Here is a 20,803-nt window from a genome sequence, read left to right on the forward strand (position 1 = left end):
CCTATTCCCTATATAGTGCACCACCTTTAATCTACTTATGGTCCCCATAATGACAAAGCAAAAAAAGGGTTTTAGACATTTTTGAAAATGTATAAAAAATTCAAAACAGAAATACCTTATTTACATAAGTATTCAGACCCTTTGTTATGAGACTCGAAATTGAGCTCAGGTGCATCCTGTTTCCATTGATCATCCTTGAGATGTTTCTACAACTTGATTGGAGTCCACCTGTGTTAAATTCAATTGATTGGACATGATTTGGAAAGGCACACACCTGTCTATATAAGGTCCCACAGTTGACAGTGCATGCCAGAGCAAAAAAAGCCATGAGGTCGAACTAATTGTCCGTAGAGCTCCGAGACAGGATTGTGTCGAGGCACAGATCTGGGGAAGGGTACCAAAAAACGTTTGCAGCACTGAAGATCGCCAAGAGCATAGTGGCCTCCATCATTCTTAAATGAAAGAAGTTTGGAACCACCAAGACTCTTCCTAGAGCTGGCCGCCTGGCCAAACTGAGCAATCGGGGGAGAAGGGCCTTGGTCAAGGAGGTGACCAAGAATCCGATGGTCACTCTGACAGAGCTCCAGAGTTCATCTGTGGAGATGGAAGAACCTTCCAGAAGGACAACCATCTCTGCAGCACTCCACCAATCAGGCCTTTATGGTAGAGTGGCCAGACAGAAGCCACTCCTCAGTAAAAGGCACATGACAGCCTGCTTGGAGTTTGCTAAAAGGCACCTAAAGGACTCCCAGACCATGAGAAAAAAGATGATCTAGTCTGATGAGAAAAAATATTATCTGGTCTGATGAAACCAAGATTGAACTCTTTGGCCTGAATGCCAAGCGTCACGTCTGGAGGAAAACTGGCACCATCCCTATGGTGAAGCATGTTGGTGGCAGCATCATGCTGTAAGGATGTTTTTCAGCGGCAGGGACTGGGAGACTAGTCAGGTTCAAGGGAAAGATGAACGGAGCAAAGTTCAGACAGATCCCAGAGTGCCCCGGACCTCAGAGTGGGGCAAAGGTTCACCTTCCAACAGGACAACGACCCTAAGCACACAGCCAAGACAATGCAGGAGTGGCTTCGGGACAAGTCTCTGAATGTCTTTGAGTGGCTCAGCCAGAGCCTGGACTTGAACCCAATCGAACATCTCTGGAGAGAGCTGAAAATAGCTGTGCAGCGACCCTCCCCATCCAACCTGACAGAGCTTGAGAGGCTCTGCAGAGAAGAATGGGAGAAACTCCCCAAATACAGGTGTGCCAAGCTTGTAGCGTCATACCCAAGAAGACTCGAGGCTGTAATCGCTGCCAAAGGTGCTTCAACAAAATACTGAGTAAAGGGTCTAAATACTTAGGTAAATGTGATATTTCCGGTTTTTATTTTTTTTATACATTTGCAAACATTTCTAAAAACACTTTTCTGCTTTGTCATTATGGGGTATTGTGTGTAGATTGATGAGGGGAAAAATCTATTTAATCAATTTTAGAATGAGGCTGTAAAGTAACAAAATGTGGAAAAAGTCTAGGGGTCTGAATACTTTCCAAATGCACTGTAAATCAAATCAAATCAAATATTATTTTATTTGTCACATGCTTCGTAAATAACAGGTGTAGACCAACAGTGAAATGCTTAATTACGAGCCCTCCCTACAATGCAGAGAGAAAACTATAGAAAAGAATAACCCAGAAATTATTTTGAGATCAACACAGCTGTAATTGACCTTTACAATTACTACAACCAAATCTAAAATGTGTAAAAAATTATAATGAACCTACATTTATACAGTTTCTTCACTCTGTCCAGCTTGCTAAGAATCACTGTATCAAAAGCTAGACAATCAGGGAGCATCAAAAATACCAAAAGCGATGGATAGCGGACTATTTTTAGCAAATTTTGACGGTCAGGAAATATAACCAGTTTTCAGTGCGTCCCTCCGGACCTCGTCAAGCCTGAATGCGGCTTGTGGGGCAAAATGAGTTTGACAACCCTGGACTAAACACATATTCTGAACACGTCATCATCCTAATTGAAACCCAATGGACTGTCATTGCACACATTCTGAACTTGGAACACAGTTTGTCTCATATTAACACAGACTACACAGAGAATGAGTGATACAATTAAATAATTATAATAATCTAAAACATGATCAAAGTATATACAGTATATAATATTTAAAAGCTATCAGAAATATCAGTATTAAGTGTAGCATCGTTCAAAGCGTTCAGCAGTATAGTTGCTACCGTAGCAAACAAACAAGACTGAACTCCAACAACATCAGCAGAGCTGGGGCACGGTGGAGAAGATAGCCAAGACCAGCAGTTGTGGAGAGCCTTTGCTCCTGCCCTATGCAAGAGTCGGTGCGACAGGGTTGAGTCAGTGAGTGAGAAGCAACCTCAGTGACCGGTCCGGTGTGGGCAAGGCAAGCATTCTGATTAATACTTAAACCGCATGAACAAAGTCTCATATGAGTCCCTTCAGCTCCTATTATTCCTGATGTCCATACAGATGCACCATGGGCCCTGCAGTGCAGTCAGACGCTCTGTTCTGGCCATCTGACTGTGTGACAGTGAGTGAAAGGCAGCATCTGTAATACAGACGAGCCCAGTTACCTCCCGATAGCCAGCCGTTGTGCTTGGAGTGGAATGAAACAGGTGCTGGCATGCATTTTAATTTGAAAGAGTCGGTGTTCATATTTTAGAGCCATTCTATGAGGTGTTGGTAGTCAAGCAGAAGAAAATTCAAGGTATCTGTACTCTGTAAGCAATGGGGCCAGACAGTGTTTGCTGTTCGTCAGCACTTTAACTAAATAATTAAGAATATTTGGGTAAAACCAGGTGAGTCATGTGCTTATTGACATTTTAGAACTGCAGCCTTCTGCTGTTTGGGATTGCTGCTGCTGAGCGGCTCTGACTGATACAGAACAAACAGTATGACCTAAGCCTTGGTTAATAATGGTTGAATCGTCTGGTAAGCTGTCTCCCTTTCTTTAAAAGATAGACTAACATGAACGTCGGCCGTGCACAGCAGGTGCGTCGTGAGTCGTCCTATCGCCTCTCACTACAGAACATCGGCCGTCATTTTATGTTCATTTACAGACAATACCACATGTTGAATCGCCATAGTTTGTTGACACCCAGCAGGTGATCTACTATACGACTGATCTTCATTATGGTGTGTCGTGTCTTGCTCTGTATACAGAGTTCAGACTGCTGGGGGACGAGCATCCCTACTGTAGAACAGTAAGTGAAAAGTTTATTTCCAAAACGCTATATACACCAATTTTTCAAGTGTTTTTTCATTAGATACGAATGCTTATGGGTGTTCTCAGATTGTTTATTTATAGATTTTAGATGTCTATGAAAATTAGCTTTTTTGCAAGACACTGTACAGTCGTGGTCAAAACGTTTGAGAATGACACAAATATAAAATGTTCAAAGTCTGCTGCCTCAGTTTTTATGATGGTAATTTGCATATACTCCAGAATGTTATGAAGAGTGATCAGATGAATTGCAATTAATTGCAAAGTCCCTCTTTGCCATGAAAATGAACTTAATCCCCCAAAAACATTTCTACTGAATTTCAGCCCTGCCACAAAAGGACCAGCTGACATCATGTCAGTGATTCTCTCGTAAACACAGGTGAGAGTGTTGACGAGGACAAGGCTGGAGATCACTCTGTCATGCTGATTGAGTTAGAATAACATTACATTTACATTTTACATTTTAGTCATTTAGCAGACGCTCTTATCCAGAGCGACTTACAGTTAGTGAGTGCATACATTTTCATACAGACTGGAAGCTTTAAAAGGAGGGTGGTGCTTGAAATCATTGTTCTTCCTCTGTTAACCATGGTTACCTGCAAGGAAACACGTGCCGTCATCATTGCTTTGCACAAAAAGGGCTTCACAGGCAAGGATATTGCTGCTGGTAAGATTGCACCTAAATCAACCATTTATTGGATCATCAAGAACTTCAAGGAGAGAGGTTCAATTGTTGTGAAGAAGGCTTCAGGGCGCCCAAGAAAGTCCAGCAAGCGCCAGGACCGTCTCCTAAAGTTGATTCAGCTGCGGGATCGGGGCACCACCAGTGCAGAGCTTACTTAGGAATGGCAGCAGGCAGGTGTGAGTGCATCTGAACGCACAGTGAGGCGAAGACTTTTGGAGGATGGCCTGGTGTCAAGAAGGGCAGTGAGGAAGCCATCAGGGGCAGACTGAGGTACAGGGATTGGACTGCTGAGGACTGGGGTAAAGTCATTTTCTCTGATGAATCCCCTTTCCGATTGTTTGGGGCATCCGGAAAAAAGCTTGTCCAGAGAAGACAAGGTGAGTGCTACCATCAGTCCTGTGTCATGCCAACAGTAAAGCATCCTGAGACCATTCATGTGTGGGGTTGCTTCTCAGCCAAGGGAGTGGGCTCACTCACAATTTTGCCTAAGAACACAGCCATGAATAAAGAATGGTACATTTACATTTTACATTTTAGTCATTTTAGCAGACGCTCTTATCCAGAGCGACTTACAGTTAGTGAATACATATTTTTTTATACTGGCCCCCCATGGGAATCGAACCCACAACCCTGGCGTTGCAAACGCCATGCTCTATCAACTGAGCTACATCCCCTGCCGGCCATTCCCTCCCCTACCCTGGACGACGCTGGGCCAATTGTGCGCCGCCCCATGGGTCTCCCGGTCGCGGCCGGCTGCGACAGAGCCTGGATTCGAACCAGGATCTCTAGTGGCACAGTTAGCACTGCGATGCGGCGCCTTAGACCACTGCGCCACTCAGGAGAGCAACTTCAACACATCCTCCGAGAGCAACTTCTCCCAACCATCCAAGAACAGTTTGTTGACGAGCAATGCCTTTTCCAGCATGATGGAGCACCTTGCCATGAGGCAAAAGTGATAACTAAGTGGCTCAGGGAACAAAACATAGACATTTTGGGTCCATGGCCAGGAAACTCCCCAGACCTTAATCCCATTGAGAACTTGTGGTCAATCCTCAAGAGGCGGGTGGACAAACAAAACCCCACAAATTCTGACAAACTCCAAGCATTGATTATGCAAGAATGGGCTGCCATCAGTCAGGATGTGGCCCAGAAGTTAATTGACAGCATGCCAGGGCGGATTGCAGAGGTCTTGAAAAAGAAGGGTCAACACTGCAAATATTGACTCTTTGCATAAACGTAATGTAATTGTCAATAAAAACCTTTGACACTTATGGAATGCTTGTAATTATACTTCAGTATACCATAGTAACATCTGACAAAAATATCTAAAAACACTGAAGCAGCAAACTTTGTGAAGACCAATACAAAAACTTTTGACCATGACTGTATATCCATTGTTTAGCTAGAATTTAATGTTAATATCCTGTATATTTGACTGTGATATGTGATTGTCTCACCTAGCCATCTTATGATGAATGCACTTACTGTAAGTCGCTCTGGATAAGAGCATCTGCTAAATGACTCAAATGTAAATGTTTTACATACAGATCTCGTATTATATACATATTGATTTGTACAGTTCTTTATAAAAAAAAGTAGGATAGTGTGATGGGAATGTTATACTTGTGCTTTCCTTATAACTAATTTCTGTGTTCTATTCATGTGCTGTTCTAATAACCAATTTCTGTGTTCATGCAAGTGACTGATTGGACGAATCCTCACTTATCAGTATCTGCAATTTGGCAGTACGCCCAGACCTTGTTTTGAGAACGAAAGATATCTCAGTTTCAAGGTCTCAGCTTAGAGAGAAGAAGCCTCGGCGGTATTGGTCTGTCACATGTTATGAACCAGTATTGGTTGGTCACATGAATGAAACAAAACGGTAATGATTAATTAATTATGCTACATCATGCAAATATAACTTGTCTGTGTATAGCCGTATATAAGACAACTGCTGGGACTGCCCCAGCAGAGCTTCTGACAGACGTTCACTATGGTGCATTAAGTTTGTTGGAACCTCTCCAGCTCGCTGACAATAAACAATGATTCATCTAAGATTGACATCGAGTGTCCCTGTATGAGAATTTCCACGACACTAGCTATTTGTTACATTTTACTCTGTAAAACCTAGCAGTACTAATTATTATTCTGAGAGTGAGGCGGATATATAGCATTTTGCAAAAAAAAACATGATTCTTTGTCTATCTGAAATGAAACCATCAAGTGATTTTAAACAAATACATGTCTATCTTTGAACAACACCATACCATGATTAGGTGGTGAAAAAACACATAAATCTCTTTCATACACTGAACAAAAATATAAACGCAACATGCAACAATTTCAAAGATTTTTCTGAGTTACAATTCATATAATGTCAATTGAAATAAATAAATTAGGCCCTAATCTATGGATTTCACATGACTGGGAATACAGATAGGCATCTGTTGGTCACAGATACCTTTAAAAAAAAGTAGGGGTGTGGATCAGAAAACCATTCAGTATCTGGTGTGACCACCATTTGCCTCATGCAGCACGACACATCTGCTTCGCATAGAGTTGATCAGGGTGTTGATTGTGGCCTGTGGAATATTGTCCCACTCCTCTTCAATGGCTGTGCGAAGTTGCTGGATATGGGCGGGAACTGGAACATGCTGTCGTACACGTCCAGAGCATCCCAAACGTGCTCAATGGGTGACATGTCTGGTGAGTATGCAGGCCATGGAAGAACTGGGACATTTTCAGCTTCCAGGAATTTGGTACAGATCCTTGCGACATGGGGCCATGCATTATCATGAATGGCACGACAATGGGCCTCAGTATCTCGTCACGGTATCTGTGCATTAAAATTGCCATAGATAAAATGCAATTGTGTTCATTGTCCATAGCTTATGCCTGCCCATACCATAACTATACACACTGTTTGCCATCTGCCCGGTACAGTTGAAACTGGGATTTATCCATGAAGAGCACACTTCTCCAGTGTGCCAGAAGCCATCAAAGGTGAGCATTTGCCCACAGAAGTCGGTTACGACGCCAAACTGCAGTCAGGTCAAGACCCTTGTGAGGACGACGAGCCCGCAGATGAGCTTCCCTGAGACGGTTTCTGACAGTTTGTGCAGAAATTCTTCGGCTGTGCAAACCCACAGTTACATCAGCTGTCCGGGTGGCTGGTCTCAGATGATCCCGCAGGTGAAGAAGCCGGATGTGGAGGTCTTGGGCTGGTGTGGTTACACGTGGTCTGCGGTTGTGAGGCCGGTTGGATGTACTGCCAAATACTCTAATACGACATTGGAGGCGGATTATGGTAGAGAAATTAACATTAAATTGTCTGCCAACAGCTCGAGTGGCCATTCCTGCAGTCAGCATGCCAATTGCACACTCCCTCAAAACGTGAGACATCTGTGGCGTTGTGTTGTGTGACAAAATTTGAGAGAAAAAAGCTTTTTGTGCGTCTGGAAAATTTTGGGGATCTTTTATTTCAGCTCATGAAACACGGGACCAACACTTTACATGTTTTGTTTATATTTTTGTTCAGTGTAATTTATTTAAACAATAAAAGTTAATTTACCTACATTTCTGAATGGATATATAGCGTTTCTGAATGAAACTCTTCAAGTATTCCATACCTCGTAGTGGGCGATCCTCTGGGACTCGGAGATGAGCTGAGCGCTGCACACTTTGCAGTAGGTGTCTGTGAAAAGCCCTTGGTCCACTTCTGTAGACTTCATCTGGTGGGAGAGAGGAGATACAAACAACCACATGAAATATACATTTTAATTTAATATATAAATAACACAGGATATAATATGCCTGAATGGATCAAGTGCAATGAAGGGACATAATGTCATTTCATACTAAGATAGTTATTTAATCAATATTTCATTATATCAAGCACTGTGATGGCAGTAACAAATGCAGAGTAGGTTTTTTTTTTCTCTCTCTCTCTCTCTCTCTCTCTCTCTCTCTCTCTCTCTCTCTCTCTCTCTCTCTCTCTCTCTCTCTCTCTCTCTCTCTCTCTCTCTCTCTCTCTCTCTCTCTCTCTCTCTCTCTCTCTCTCTCTCTCTCTCTCTCTCTCTCTCTCTCTCTCTCTCTCTCTCTCTCTCTCTCTCTCTCTCCCCTCTCTCTCTCTCTCTCTCTCTCTCTCTCTCTCTCTCTCTCTCTCTCTCTCTCTCTCTCTCTCTCTCTCTCTCTCTCTCTCTCTCTCTCTCTCTCTCTCTCTCTCTCTCTCTCTCTCTCTCTCTCTCTCTCTCTCTCTCTCTCTCTCTCTCTCTCTCTCTCTCTCTCTCTCTCTCTCTCTCTCTCTCTCTCTCTCTCTCTCTCTCTCTCTCTCTCTCTCTCTCTCTCTCTCTCTCTCTCTCTCTCTCTCTCTCTCTCTCTCTCTCTCTCTCTCTCTCTCTCTCTCTCTCTCTCTCTCTCTCTCTCTCTCTCTCTCTCTCTCTCTCTCTCTCTCTCTCTCTCTCTCTCTCTCTCTCTCTCTCTCTCTCTCTCTCTCTCTCTCTCTCTCTCTCTCTTTCTCTCTCTCTCTCTCTCTCTCAATGTCTGTTGGAAAGCAGACTGAACCAGGTTTTCCTCTAGGATTTTGCCTGTGCTTAGCTCTATTCCATTTGTTTTTTTAATCCTAAAAAAACTCCCTAGTCCTTGCCGATGACAAACATACCCATAACATGATGCAGCCACCAGCATGCTTGAAAATTTGAAGAGTGGTACTCAGTGATGTGCTGTGTTGGATTTGCCCCAAACATAACACTTTACATTCAGGACATAATGTTCATTTCTTTGCCACATTTTTTGCAGTTTTACTTTAGTACCTTATTATAAACAGGATGCATGTTTTGGAATATTTTAGTATTGTGGAGTAACTACAATATTGTTGATCCATCCTCAGTTTTCTCCTATCCCAGACATTCAACTTTGTAACTGATTTAAAGTCTCCATTGCCCTCATCCTTCCTCTCTGGCAACGGAGTTAGGAAAAATGCCTGTATCTTTGTATTGACGGGCTGTATTGATACACCATCCAAAGTGTAATTAATAACTTCTTCATGCTCAAAGGGATATTCAATGTCTGCTTTTTTTCTTTTTACCAATCTACCAATAGGTGCCCTTCTTTGCGAGGCATTGGAAAACCTCCCTGGTCTTTGTGGTTGAATCTGTGTTTAAAATGCACTGCTCGACTGAAGGACCTTACCAATAAGTGTATGTGTGGGGTACAGAGATGAGGTAGTCATTGAAAATCATGTTGAGCATTATTATTGCACATGGAGTGAGTCTATGCAACTTATTATGTGACATGCTAAGCACATATTTACTCCTGAACTTGCCATAACAAAAGGGTTGAATACTTATTGACTCAAGACATTTCAGCTTTTCATTTTTAATGAATTTGTTAAAAAAAAATAGAAAAACATAACACTTATGGGGTATTGTGTGTAGTCAAGGGGTGTGAATACTTTCTGAAGGCACTATAACTAATAAATGCCTCATGAGCTTAGTTCAACTATCGTACCCCATCAAAACCCAAAATATAAGATGGCTTTACTCCTTTGTTTGTAAACAATGTAACTGTTTCGCCTCAAACATGGTTAAAACTATAATTTTGATATCATAGATGGTCAGTCCTTGCATCCATAGCTCGGTTTATGAATTTGAGAGTGGTTACATTTCTCCAGCCACATCACTCAGCTTTATACCAAAACAGTGGTGGGTTGAAACTTTCTTATTGTTAGAACTGCAGATTGCCCCTTTAAACTTCAATTGGTTAACGATACAAGCGAAACGTTTCTCTAAAACAATCAATAATTTAACTGATTCTGTAAAATCTTTGACAAATGTAAGTGAAGAATCTGCAGGATGTTTTCCCAGCTAGGGTATGTGACTGTGATCTGTAATGAGTAAGAAGCATGTGGCTCAGGGGCCCGAGTCAAAAGTAGTGCACTATATAGAGGATAGGGAACCATTTGTGACACAGTAGCTATAATCCTCTAAACTCTATCAGCCCACCACACACTATATACTTAAAGGCCAACCTGTAACCCTTTACACTCATACCCTTATACAGGTTGAAAATTGCAGATTTGGGCACTAATAAGCACCTAAATTAGAACATAGTGGCTGTACAGTAACATGCTATATATGATGTCAGAGCTCTGGTTTTGTGCTTCACAGCGCTGTATGGGTTTTGACTGACAGCCGTTCTGATGAGACGTTGAGGACTATAATAAATACCGCTTTGATGTCATACAAGCAAGCCAAACACCCTTGAGTTCAAATGTGCACTTCATAACCCCAAATCATAAAACTCATGTCATATACAGGGTCAACGTTTATGATCACTATGTTTGATGTACAGTTACAGGATGACATGACGTCATACCCAGGGTTGTTCTGAACAGAATGAGTCTGTTTGTTCATTGTGAGAGAACAAATGATGCGGCACACACACCTGAATGCGCTCATGACTCCTTTCTATGCGCACCAAAATTACGATCTGTTTCCCTGAATTGCCTTGTGAAAGCTGAACACTGTAAGATCGTATTTTATAACTTAGCTAGTCATGTTGGCACTAGAACAAGCTTTCAAATCATGCCCACCTGACCCAGATTTATAATGGACCGTTTTTGGATTGCGTAAACAACAATAGTAATTGTGTGAGGGCGGGGATGCAGGGTTGTGTTCCAAATTTAACAATTACATGTGTGCTTTCTCTAGTTCCTCAACGGTACAGCTAGGAGAGCTCAAGAAAGTACCTTATAGTTGAAGACTCTTCAAGTGTGGCCACTTGGAGACACCAGTTAGTCCTCGTCTTATGTTGCACCTACCACACATTTATTCAGAGTATTTTCTGATTCGTTATCAACAAATGCGACAAAAAGTTCAGCAAATGAAAAAACACACATAACATCAAGAGTGTAATGTTTGGATTCAGTCTTGTGTCAGGTGAACTGTTGTGTACTCACCTTTGGTCTAATAATTTTCAAATTTTCTCCAAACTGTTCCCTTTCAATTGCTACCATGGTTATGTATATGCTTGTCATATTTCTTCTGTAAGAAACATTTGAATTTAGCCCTATCCATATAGGCCAATTCCCATGAGTGTAAAGGGTTAAAAGAGAATATCACCACATACTTAAATAATATGAGATGAATCCAGACATTAAAACAATATATATTATGTATGTAATGACAAAAGTTTGGACATATTCAGTTATTTGTACCTTATTGGCATCTCCAAATCACTAGCCTTAAATAAAACAAATAGGCCCACATAACATTGGTATTGGAAAAGCATTTGGGTACATGTTGGCCTACAGGAAATAGCAGGTGAACAATCTAGCAATAAACTTTTCTGGCTTAGGGCGGCCCATACATTTCTCTCATTTTTCTCTTTCTATCCATCATTCTATGTAAATAAATCATGAGTCCATTGGATGGAGACAGTTCCTCCAAATGATTTATTTGTGTAGGCTGCCCTGGAGTAAGAGGTACAGCAGATGAATAAAATAAACAATAAGCAAGGTGAGGAGGAGTGAGGACAAAGGCAATAAGCTATCTCAGTAAACTCCTCGATACTTTCTACTTTTACACATTTTAGGATTCACAAAATTAAATTCACATTGATTTGCCTGGTTGTCACCACTGGACCTTATTGTTACATTGGAACTGTTGTTTTTCTCTCTTGCACATGTATTTTCATAACTTGCCGTGTGAATAGTGCGGTAAAGTGTGGATAGTGTGGTAAAGTGTAGGGTTAGGCACTTGCCAGCGGACGTGTTTCAGAGCTGAAGGACAAGTTGAGGAGGAAGGCAAAACAGGATACACACATAAGATCTTCAAGTAGTAACTTCAAAAGAAAAGGCCTAGCTCATCCATCAGAGCATAAATCAATGTCACGCCGATCGGTTACTTAACTTCACTTGAGAGACCTATAAAACAAGCAATCAAACAACTGAGTCTTTGAACCATACCAAATAGAAGTTCAGTCTAAGCTGTTCAAAGTCGAAGTGATCTGGAGTGCAGTGGGGTGGTTGGCCAAACAGTTGACACACTGCATTTGTGTCCTTTCACATGATCATGGTGACTTCAGGAGTTATCCTGGGGCCCATTTATAAACCGTGCGTACTGTACATACAAAATATACCCCCAAAACAAGTGTGCCAGTGTTCCCACAAAAGTTGAACTTTTTAAAAATTTTTAGTCATTTAGCAGACGCTCTTATCCAGAGCAACTTACAGTTAGTGAGTGCATACATTTTTCATACTGGCCCCCCGTGGGAACTTGGCGTGAGAATGTCCTTACCTCCACCTAAACTTTAGACTGCACAGTTTTAGGACGGGTCTGATTTATAACGGGAAACATGGCACGCAGTTTACAAATCTCAATATTTTATTACTTACGGATTCATTTCAGAAGGACTGGCATGCCCTACAATTTGCCAAACTAGCCATTCAAAGTCGAACACATCAATGTCTTTTCAGAGATTTATTCTGCATAATAAGTCATACCCTACTATGTCACATTACTTTAATAATAATTGATTGGATTTATATAGTGCTTTTCTACCAACTGAGGTACTCAAAGAGCTTTACATAGTAAGTGGGAAACTCCACCACCAATGTGTGGCACACACCTGGGTGATGCACGGCGACCATATTTGTGCCAGAACGCTCACCACATCAGCTATCAGGTGGAGAGGTGAGGAGTGATATGCCAAACAGGAATGAGGGGGATGATTAAGTGGCCATGATGGAATGGGGCCAGGTTGGGAATTTAGCCATGACACCAGGGTTAACACCCCTACTCTTACCATAAGTGTCATGGGATTTTTAATGACCACAGAGTCAGGACATGCGTTTAACGTCCCATCCGAAAGACGGAACCCTACGCAGGGCAATGTCCCCTTCACTGCCCTGGGGCATTGGGATCTCCTTAGACCAGAGGGAAGAGTGCCCCCTAATGGACCTCCAACACCACTTCCAGCAGCATCTGGCCTCCCATCCAGGGGCCAACCAGGACCAACCCTGTTTAGCTTCAGAGGCAAGCCAGCAGTGGGATGCAGGGTGGTATGCTGGTGTTAACTTAGATATTTCCTTTATCACTGTAAAATAACTTGGATGTTTCCTCTATCACTGTAAATATTTTATTTCTCAGTAACATAACTTTCTCTAAATCCCTGGGTTTATGTAACAGTCTGTTTTAATCTGGGTAACCCTTTAAACTCTTCCATTTGAATTATCCCATTAAACCCTAGTACAGGATGAATTTGTTCCAGACTGCCTTTTCACCTTTTGGCATTTTGTGTCACTTGTTCTTTAAAATAATGTGACCTTGGCACTGAGTTCCAGCGGGCGGCACAATGCCTGTAAACTGTTATCAGCGGAGAGAGGGAGGGAGGCTGGTATTCAGAGCTCCAGCATAGAGGAGGGGAGGGGCCAAAGCACCAAACTGACGGGGATGAGGACAAAACCCAGTGTTTGAATGCTGCAGAACCAACCACCAAACTAACAGGGTAAGAGAGGAGGAGAGAGAATAAATAAATCAGTTCAACCTCTGCTCTGCTCAGGAGCCCATGCCGATATCAACATGACAGCCCAGTGTGACTCGGCAGCACGTCAAGGTGCCCCTCCTGGCTGAGAAAAGGTCTGACGCTGCACTCATTCATTCACCAGCTACAGGGACAGGAAGAGAAAACACGACTGTCCTGGGCTAGGCAATCTCTCTCTCTGTGTCTGTCTCTACTTCTCTCTCCCTCTGTTTCTCTGTCCTCTCTCTCTCGCTCTCTCTTTCTATCCATCTCTCACCCATATTCTCAAAGATCCCTCTAAAAATACAGAAATTAGGCTTTAAATTTCACAAGGAATACAATGATTGAAAAGCTGTGGAAATGTGTATATAACAACTAGAGAGTGGAAATAGGTTAGGAAGATAGAATGGAACTTTTGTTGAACTGAATAATTGATTGAAAACGTGAGTCAACAGTTCCGTGTAAATCATTCAAGGTGTTCAGCGCACTGCTCTAACTTTGTCATTAGTGGGTTTAGGAGAGAGTGGTACCTCTATAATTCATGACCAAAAAAGTTTGTGCATTTGTTCAAATCATTTAACATTTACCTAATTTATATTATACAACACTTTGAATGTAACTTTAGTTGTTGACTGACCCAGACCATCCATATATTTTTTAACATGTTTTGAAATAGTTACATCTTTTGAAATGGTTACATTAGTAGGAAATGTTAAATTTTTAAGAGCTCAAAAAGTAATCTTGCCCATGTCACTGAATAACATTAATTGAGCCTTGAATACAGCATTGTTTCAAAATAGCCGAAATGGAAAGACTAATTGAATACCAATTTTCCTCTCCCTCCCTCCCCCATCCCTCTTTCTTTATTTTTTCCTCTGATGCAGACCAACCAAATGTGGTCTTGTTTGGGGGCGGAGCTCATTAGAATAATAGCTAGTGTGTAGAATAACACCCAAAAATGCAAAGGAGGATATTGCATATTTCTACCTTTGTGTTCCTATTCAGGATACATCACCATGAAGAGAATGACTTCCATAGTTATGCATTTCTGTATAGTACAGATCAGGGACCCATGATGTCATTCTGTTATCGTCATTCTGTTAGTTCTTCCAGGTAATGTGCTTTTGTAAAATGTTCAGTGTAAATTGTTAAAAGTAGTCCTTGTGCAAAGAGTTGTATGGTTTGTTAAACTTTTAAATCAATGGTTTTTGTTTGGCATACATTTAAAGTGAGAAATCTAAGTCTCAGCGCACTCTCTCTCCTCTCCTGGGCTGCTGGTTGTCCTGCAGTGCTGCGTCCCAGCTGAGCTCATTACCATCAGCTGTGTCCAGTGATTCTATTTCTATGTTCTAGGCAGCACATCAGAGCAACACTGAGGAGACTCCAGGGTGAGAGGGAAAGCACTGAGGAGGAAGAGGCTGGATTGGAGCCTCTTACACTAATCAGAGGTATTACTAGGCCTATAGACAGACAGGTTGTGTGCACTGCTACAGACAGCTCCCCAGCTGAAAACTTTGGCTGAGAAAACTTCATTTTAAATAGTGTTATAAAACCAGTGTGGTTCCTTCAATGATGCTCAAAGGACAAAAACATTGTGAGAAATGTACGATTGCAGGATGGCAAATTGACATACTTCACACAAATATAAATATTTGTTCCTGAGGGAGGTTTGTTTACAGTTTTTCTCGACTACTTAAGCACCTTTGTCCAAACAGAATTCACTTTTTCAAAACAATTAACACGCAGCCCCAAACTGAAACACTTTGGCCAAAATTACACATTTCAAATGCGTTAAGACTCTCAAAATATTAAATACATGATACAAAATCAACTACCTCCATCAACACATGCAACTTGTTATCTAATGACAAGTTATCTAAAATCAATTGTTCCACAGTGGCCCAATAAATACAACTATCAATATACCCTAACATGGTGAACCCTCTTTTATATATCTGGGCCATTTGTTTATACTATAATTATAGTATGCAACATAAAAGGCAAGTAAACATATTATGACAGCATTGGCTGTATAATTTTTTTTGGACCAAAGATGACCAATGAAGAAAGAATGTCACTCAAGAACATGAATATGTTCCATTTTAACTGAGAGCTGAACTATCTTCCTCTATGGGCCTCTCCTTTGTCCTTGCCCTCACAAGTCCTCTTACTTGGTCCATTCTTGCAACCAGCAACTCAGAGGTGACCTCTTTTATGCATGAATAAGGACTGATTGCTGATTGAACAATTGTGCAAAGACGTTTTACACACATGCAGAAGAGGTTCACATTCATGGAAGTAATTTGTATCAGCGGTGACCAAATGTTTAAAATGTTGTTCGTCATGATTTACTCAACTGAGTTTTGCATCTTTTGTAGAGAGTTGTGTTTACTGTTTTGAAAAATTTGCTTAGCATTTTCATTGCGTGTGAAAGCAATGAGAAATGACTTAGTTTTGCAAAAATATTACTGTTGTGCTCATTAGGTTATGATGGAGATCAAGTGGACCCCAGTTTCATTAAAATTGTCTTACCAATCAAGAAAAACTGTAAATGTTTTTTGAGAAGATAAAGCTGTAAAATGTCGGCATTTGTCTAATGTGCCAGATATTTTTTCTAACGCACTTCAGTAATGGAGAGGATGGGTTAAAACAGACTACATCCTTTTCATTTTTAAAAGCAGAGCGAGCTACCACTACGCTCTGAATGAAAGAGAATATAGTATTCTAATGATTCCAGATCACTTTCATGGGAAAAACCCTCAGCAATAATACATAGGCCTATTTAACAGAACATAACAACCACACTTTGTCTAGCAGGGTTGATTATAAATTATCAGCTGCTTATCCATTCCATATGCCATATTATAACTAATAAAACAGCCAATTAATTATAACAGCAGTATACATGATGGGCATTATTAAGGATGAAAGAGATGAGCTCAGTAGCGCTGGATAGAGTTACAATTACTGTAACATAAAGCAGCTCCTGGTGCCCATGATAGCATTGGATAAATAATGTCTGAATTGAGATAAATCCAAGAGATGATTTGGCGCCATTTTGGCGTCAGAGCTGTGTTATAGGTTCCAAACTACCCAAGACATTGAGGAGGTTGGTTAAACGTATTATCTAAGGAACAGACTCCACCACAGGAGGTTGGTGGCACCTTAATTGGGGAGGATGGGCTCGTGGTAATGACTGGAGCGGAATCAGTATCAAACACATGGTTTCCAGGTGTTTGATGCCATTCCATTTGCTCCTTTCCGGCCATTATTATGAGACGTTTTCCCCTCAGCAGCCTCCTGTGGACTCCACCTGTCATTGTCTTTGAGAATGAACAATCATAAAATGACTACTAAATGGAGAGTTAAGAGATACTTGCTAAACTTTAGTTTGCATTTACGTAACATCCCGACTAGGACAGCATAACTAGCGTGAAAAGACCAAACATGATACTTTTCTCTTTGTTTTCATTCAGTAATTGCAAATCAAGCAGTCATCCAGATGCTCCACAACACAAATCATGGATCAGACATCAGTTATAACTTACAACTGCGGAAACAACATATCGCAGAGTTAGACAGGGTAATAAACAATGGAAACAACCAAACTTTCCAGCTTTGCATCTCAATTCCAGCAGGTCCTCAGTAAGTTATTTCTCTAATGTTCTCACAGTTGATCATTTATTTTGTTCCACCATATTCCCTCAATAGGCCTCAACTCAACTCGAGGTATATATCTTAGCTGTATTTAGGAGTAAACAGAATGCTGAAAGATTATGTATTTAAGCATCTCCCAACGCAACAAGAACAATTTTAATGCCCCAAAACAGAAGCCGTACTGAATCATTGATAGTGTACAATGGCCACCCATCTTAGTTTGCAAATGAAGAAAAGTTGCCTTTGGCTAACTGTTGCTATGGATAATCAGCATTGCCCTCCAAACGCACAATCTAGATATTTGTCCAATACTTGTTCACTCTTTCTACAAATAGAGAACAATAACATCTTGATGTAGTAGACTATTAGAGTGGTTGCGACTGGAGAGAGACAGAGAGAGAGAGAGAGACAGAGACAGACAGACAGACAGAGAGACAGAGAGACAGAGAGACAGAGAGACAGAGAGACAGAGAGACAGAGAGACAGAGAGACAGAGAGACAGAGAGACAGAGAGACAGAGAGACAGAGAGACAGAGACAGAGACAGAGACAGAGACAGAGACAGAGACAGAGAGAGAGAGAGAGAGGAGAGAGAGAGAGAGAGAGAGAGAGAACAGTGCCTTGGCAACAAATACAAGCTCACTTTAGCAACTGAATGAATTGCAGCATTGAGTAGTAGAGCTCCTGGACTGAGGCTAAAGTACTAAAGAAGCCTGATAAAGGTAGGGAACCACATGAGAGATTAGCACATACTGGAGTGGTAGGAGGGATTGATTAACATACAGCTAGAATTAAGTCAGAGTTTAAAAAACAGCATGTAACACAGCAAACAATACAAGTAGGTTAATTACATGTGTACTACGATTTCTTTATCCACTCTGCCACTATTTATAAATAATCTACTTCATCCGGATTCTGTAAAAAAAAAACATACACTTTAGTCTGCAGGACTTAAATCATTTTAGCTCAGTAAATAGCACTCACCTCTCCATCCCATGAGCTTAGCGAAGGTCAGACAACAGCCTGGCTTTATCAGCCTAATAGAGTGCATTGTGAATCATGAATACAATCCTCTACAAACCTGACTAAGACCGACAAATAGCTTAGTTCATGAACAATACTATAACACTACCACTGTGTTTGATCTATCCAATTAGAACATAGAAAAATACAAATTCCTCAAAATAAACTACACAAGGGGCTAGAGTTTCTCTTGATTTCCACCAATAGGAAAACACAAATTGGTAACTACATCAGCAACCTCCCTCAGTAGCTAAGAAAATACAACTGGCCAAGGAAATTGACAGTTGAAATGAAAGCAGGGGGAATTGCCAGACATTTCAACTGAAGCTGCAGCTGCTTGGCCTCTACTCACCCGGGTTGATCTGTGAGGATCATGAGGCCGTTTGTCTAGTACTAAGGATGTGCATCTTTTCCTTTCAAGACAATTCGATACGTATCTAGATATATGGGCTCCGATACGATACAGGAACGTTGTAGTTTGTAACGATGTGCATAAACACATTCATTTTCCATTCTAAATTAAAATCTGCTGCTGGTGGAGCTCATAAGCCTGGGCCTCTCTGAGCTGGATCTGTGTGTGTGTGTATGATGTATGTCTATGGTGTACAGTATGTATGTACTGTGTAGGCATCTGATCTGTGCCATAAGGGAGACTAGGCATCTACCACCCCACTACCACTATTAGATTAGGGGGGGGGGGGGGGCAGATAATTTGAGCTAGTAATGTATCAATATTTATCGTTTGACAATTAGCTACAGTGAGGGAAAAAATAATTTGATCCCCTGCTGATTTTGTACGTTTGCCCACTGACAAAGACATGATCAGTCTATAATTTTAATGGTAGGTTTATTTGAACAGTGAAAGACAGAATAACAACAAGAAAATTGAAAAACAAGAAAAAAAATGTTATGAATTGATTTGCATTTTAATGAGGGAAATAAGTATTTGACCCCTCTGCAAAACATGACTTAGTACTTGGTGGCAAAACCCTTGTTGGCAATCACAGAGGTCAGACGTTTCTTGTAGTTGGTCACCAGGTTTTGCACACATCTCAGGAGGGATTTTGTCCCACTCCTCTTTGCAGATCTTCTCCAAGTCATTAAGGTTTCGAGGCTGACGTTTGGCAACTTCAGCTCCCTCCACAGATTTTCTATGGGATTAAGGTCTGGAGACTGGCTAGGCCACTCCAGGACCTTAATTTGCTTCTTCTTGAGCCACTCCTTTGTTGCCTTGGCCGTGTGTTTTGGGTCATTGTCATGCTGGAATACCCATCCACGACCAATTTTCAATGCCCTGAATGAGGGAAGGAGGTTCTTACCAAAGATTTGACGGTACATGGCCCCGTCCATCGTCCCTTTGATGCGGTAAAGTTGTCCTGTCCCCTTAGCAGAAAAACACCCCCAAAGCATAATGTTTCCACCTCCATGTTTGACGGTGGGGATGGTGTTCTTGGGGTCATAGGCAGCATTCCTCCTCCTCCAAACACGGCGAGTTGAGTTGATGCCAAAGAGCTCGATTTTGGTCTCATCTGACCACAATACTGTCACCCAGTTCTCCTCTGAATCATTCAGATGTTCATTGGCAAACTTCAGACGGGCCTGTATATGTGCTTTCTTGAGCACGGGGACCTTGCGGGCGCTGCAGGATTTCAGTCCTTCACGGCGTAGTGTGTTACCAATTGTTTTCTTGGTGACTATGGTCCCAGCTGCCTTTAGATCATTGACAAGATCCTCCCATGTAGTTCTGGGCTGATTCCTCACCGTTCTCATGATCATTGGAACTCCACGAGGTGAGATCTTGCATGGAGCCCCAGGCTGAGGGAGATTGACAATTATTTCTTCCATTTGCGAATAATCGCGCCAACTGTTGTCACCTTCTCACCAAGCTGCTTGGCGATGGTCTTGTAGCCCATTCCAGCCACAATCTTGTCCCTGACATCCTTGGAGAGCTCTTTGGTCTTGGCCATGGTGGAGAGTTTGGAATGTGATTGATTGATTGCTTCTGTGGACAGGTGTCTTTTATACAGGTAACAAACTGAGATTAGGAGCACTCCCTTTAAGAGTGTGCTCCTAATCTCAGCTGGTTACCTGTATAAAAGACACCTGGGATCCAGAAATCTTTCTGATTGAGAGGGGTTCAAATACTTATTTCCCTCATTAAAATGCAAATCAATTTATAAAAAAATGTTACATGCATTTTTCTGGATTTTGTTGTTGTTATTATTACAGTTACATTTGACATTTTAGTCATTTAGCAGACGCTCTTATCCTGAGCGACTTACAGTTAGTGAATGCATACGTTTTTTCTTTTTATATACTGGCGAAACGAACCCACATCCCTGCCGGCCAAACCCTCCCCTACCTTGGACGATGCTGGACCAATTGTGCGCCGCCCATGGGTCTCCCGGTTGCGGCCGGCTGCGACAGAGCCTGGACTCGAACCAGGATCTCTAGCGGCACAGCTAGCACTGCGATGCAGTGCCTTAGACCACTGCGCCACTCGGGAGTATTGTCTCTCACTGTTCAAATAAACCTAGACTATTATAGACTGATCATTTCTTTGTCAGTGGGCAAACGTACAAAATCAGCAGGGGATCAAATACTTTTTTCCCCTCACTGTATGTCATAGCTAATGAATATATAGCACAACTTTGG

General features: G+C 41.6%; 1 protein-coding gene across 1 annotated transcript in view; it reads right to left on the bottom strand.

Moving 5' to 3' along the window:
* LOC121530672 (zinc finger matrin-type protein 4) overlaps nucleotides 1-20,803 on the bottom strand; it is a 167,755-nt gene that overhangs the window by 138,903 nt on the left and 8,049 nt on the right. The window contains exon 2 of the mRNA XM_041835811.2: nucleotides 7,577-7,678. Coding sequence (XP_041691745.1) covers nucleotides 7,577-7,678 — 102 coding nt within the window. The remainder of the gene's footprint in view (nucleotides 1-7,576; nucleotides 7,679-20,803) is intronic.

Source organism: Coregonus clupeaformis, chromosome 18 (genome assembly GCF_020615455.1).
Source record: "Coregonus clupeaformis isolate EN_2021a chromosome 18, ASM2061545v1, whole genome shotgun sequence".
In the NCBI taxonomy this organism is placed as follows: domain Eukaryota; kingdom Metazoa; phylum Chordata; class Actinopteri; order Salmoniformes; family Salmonidae; genus Coregonus; species Coregonus clupeaformis.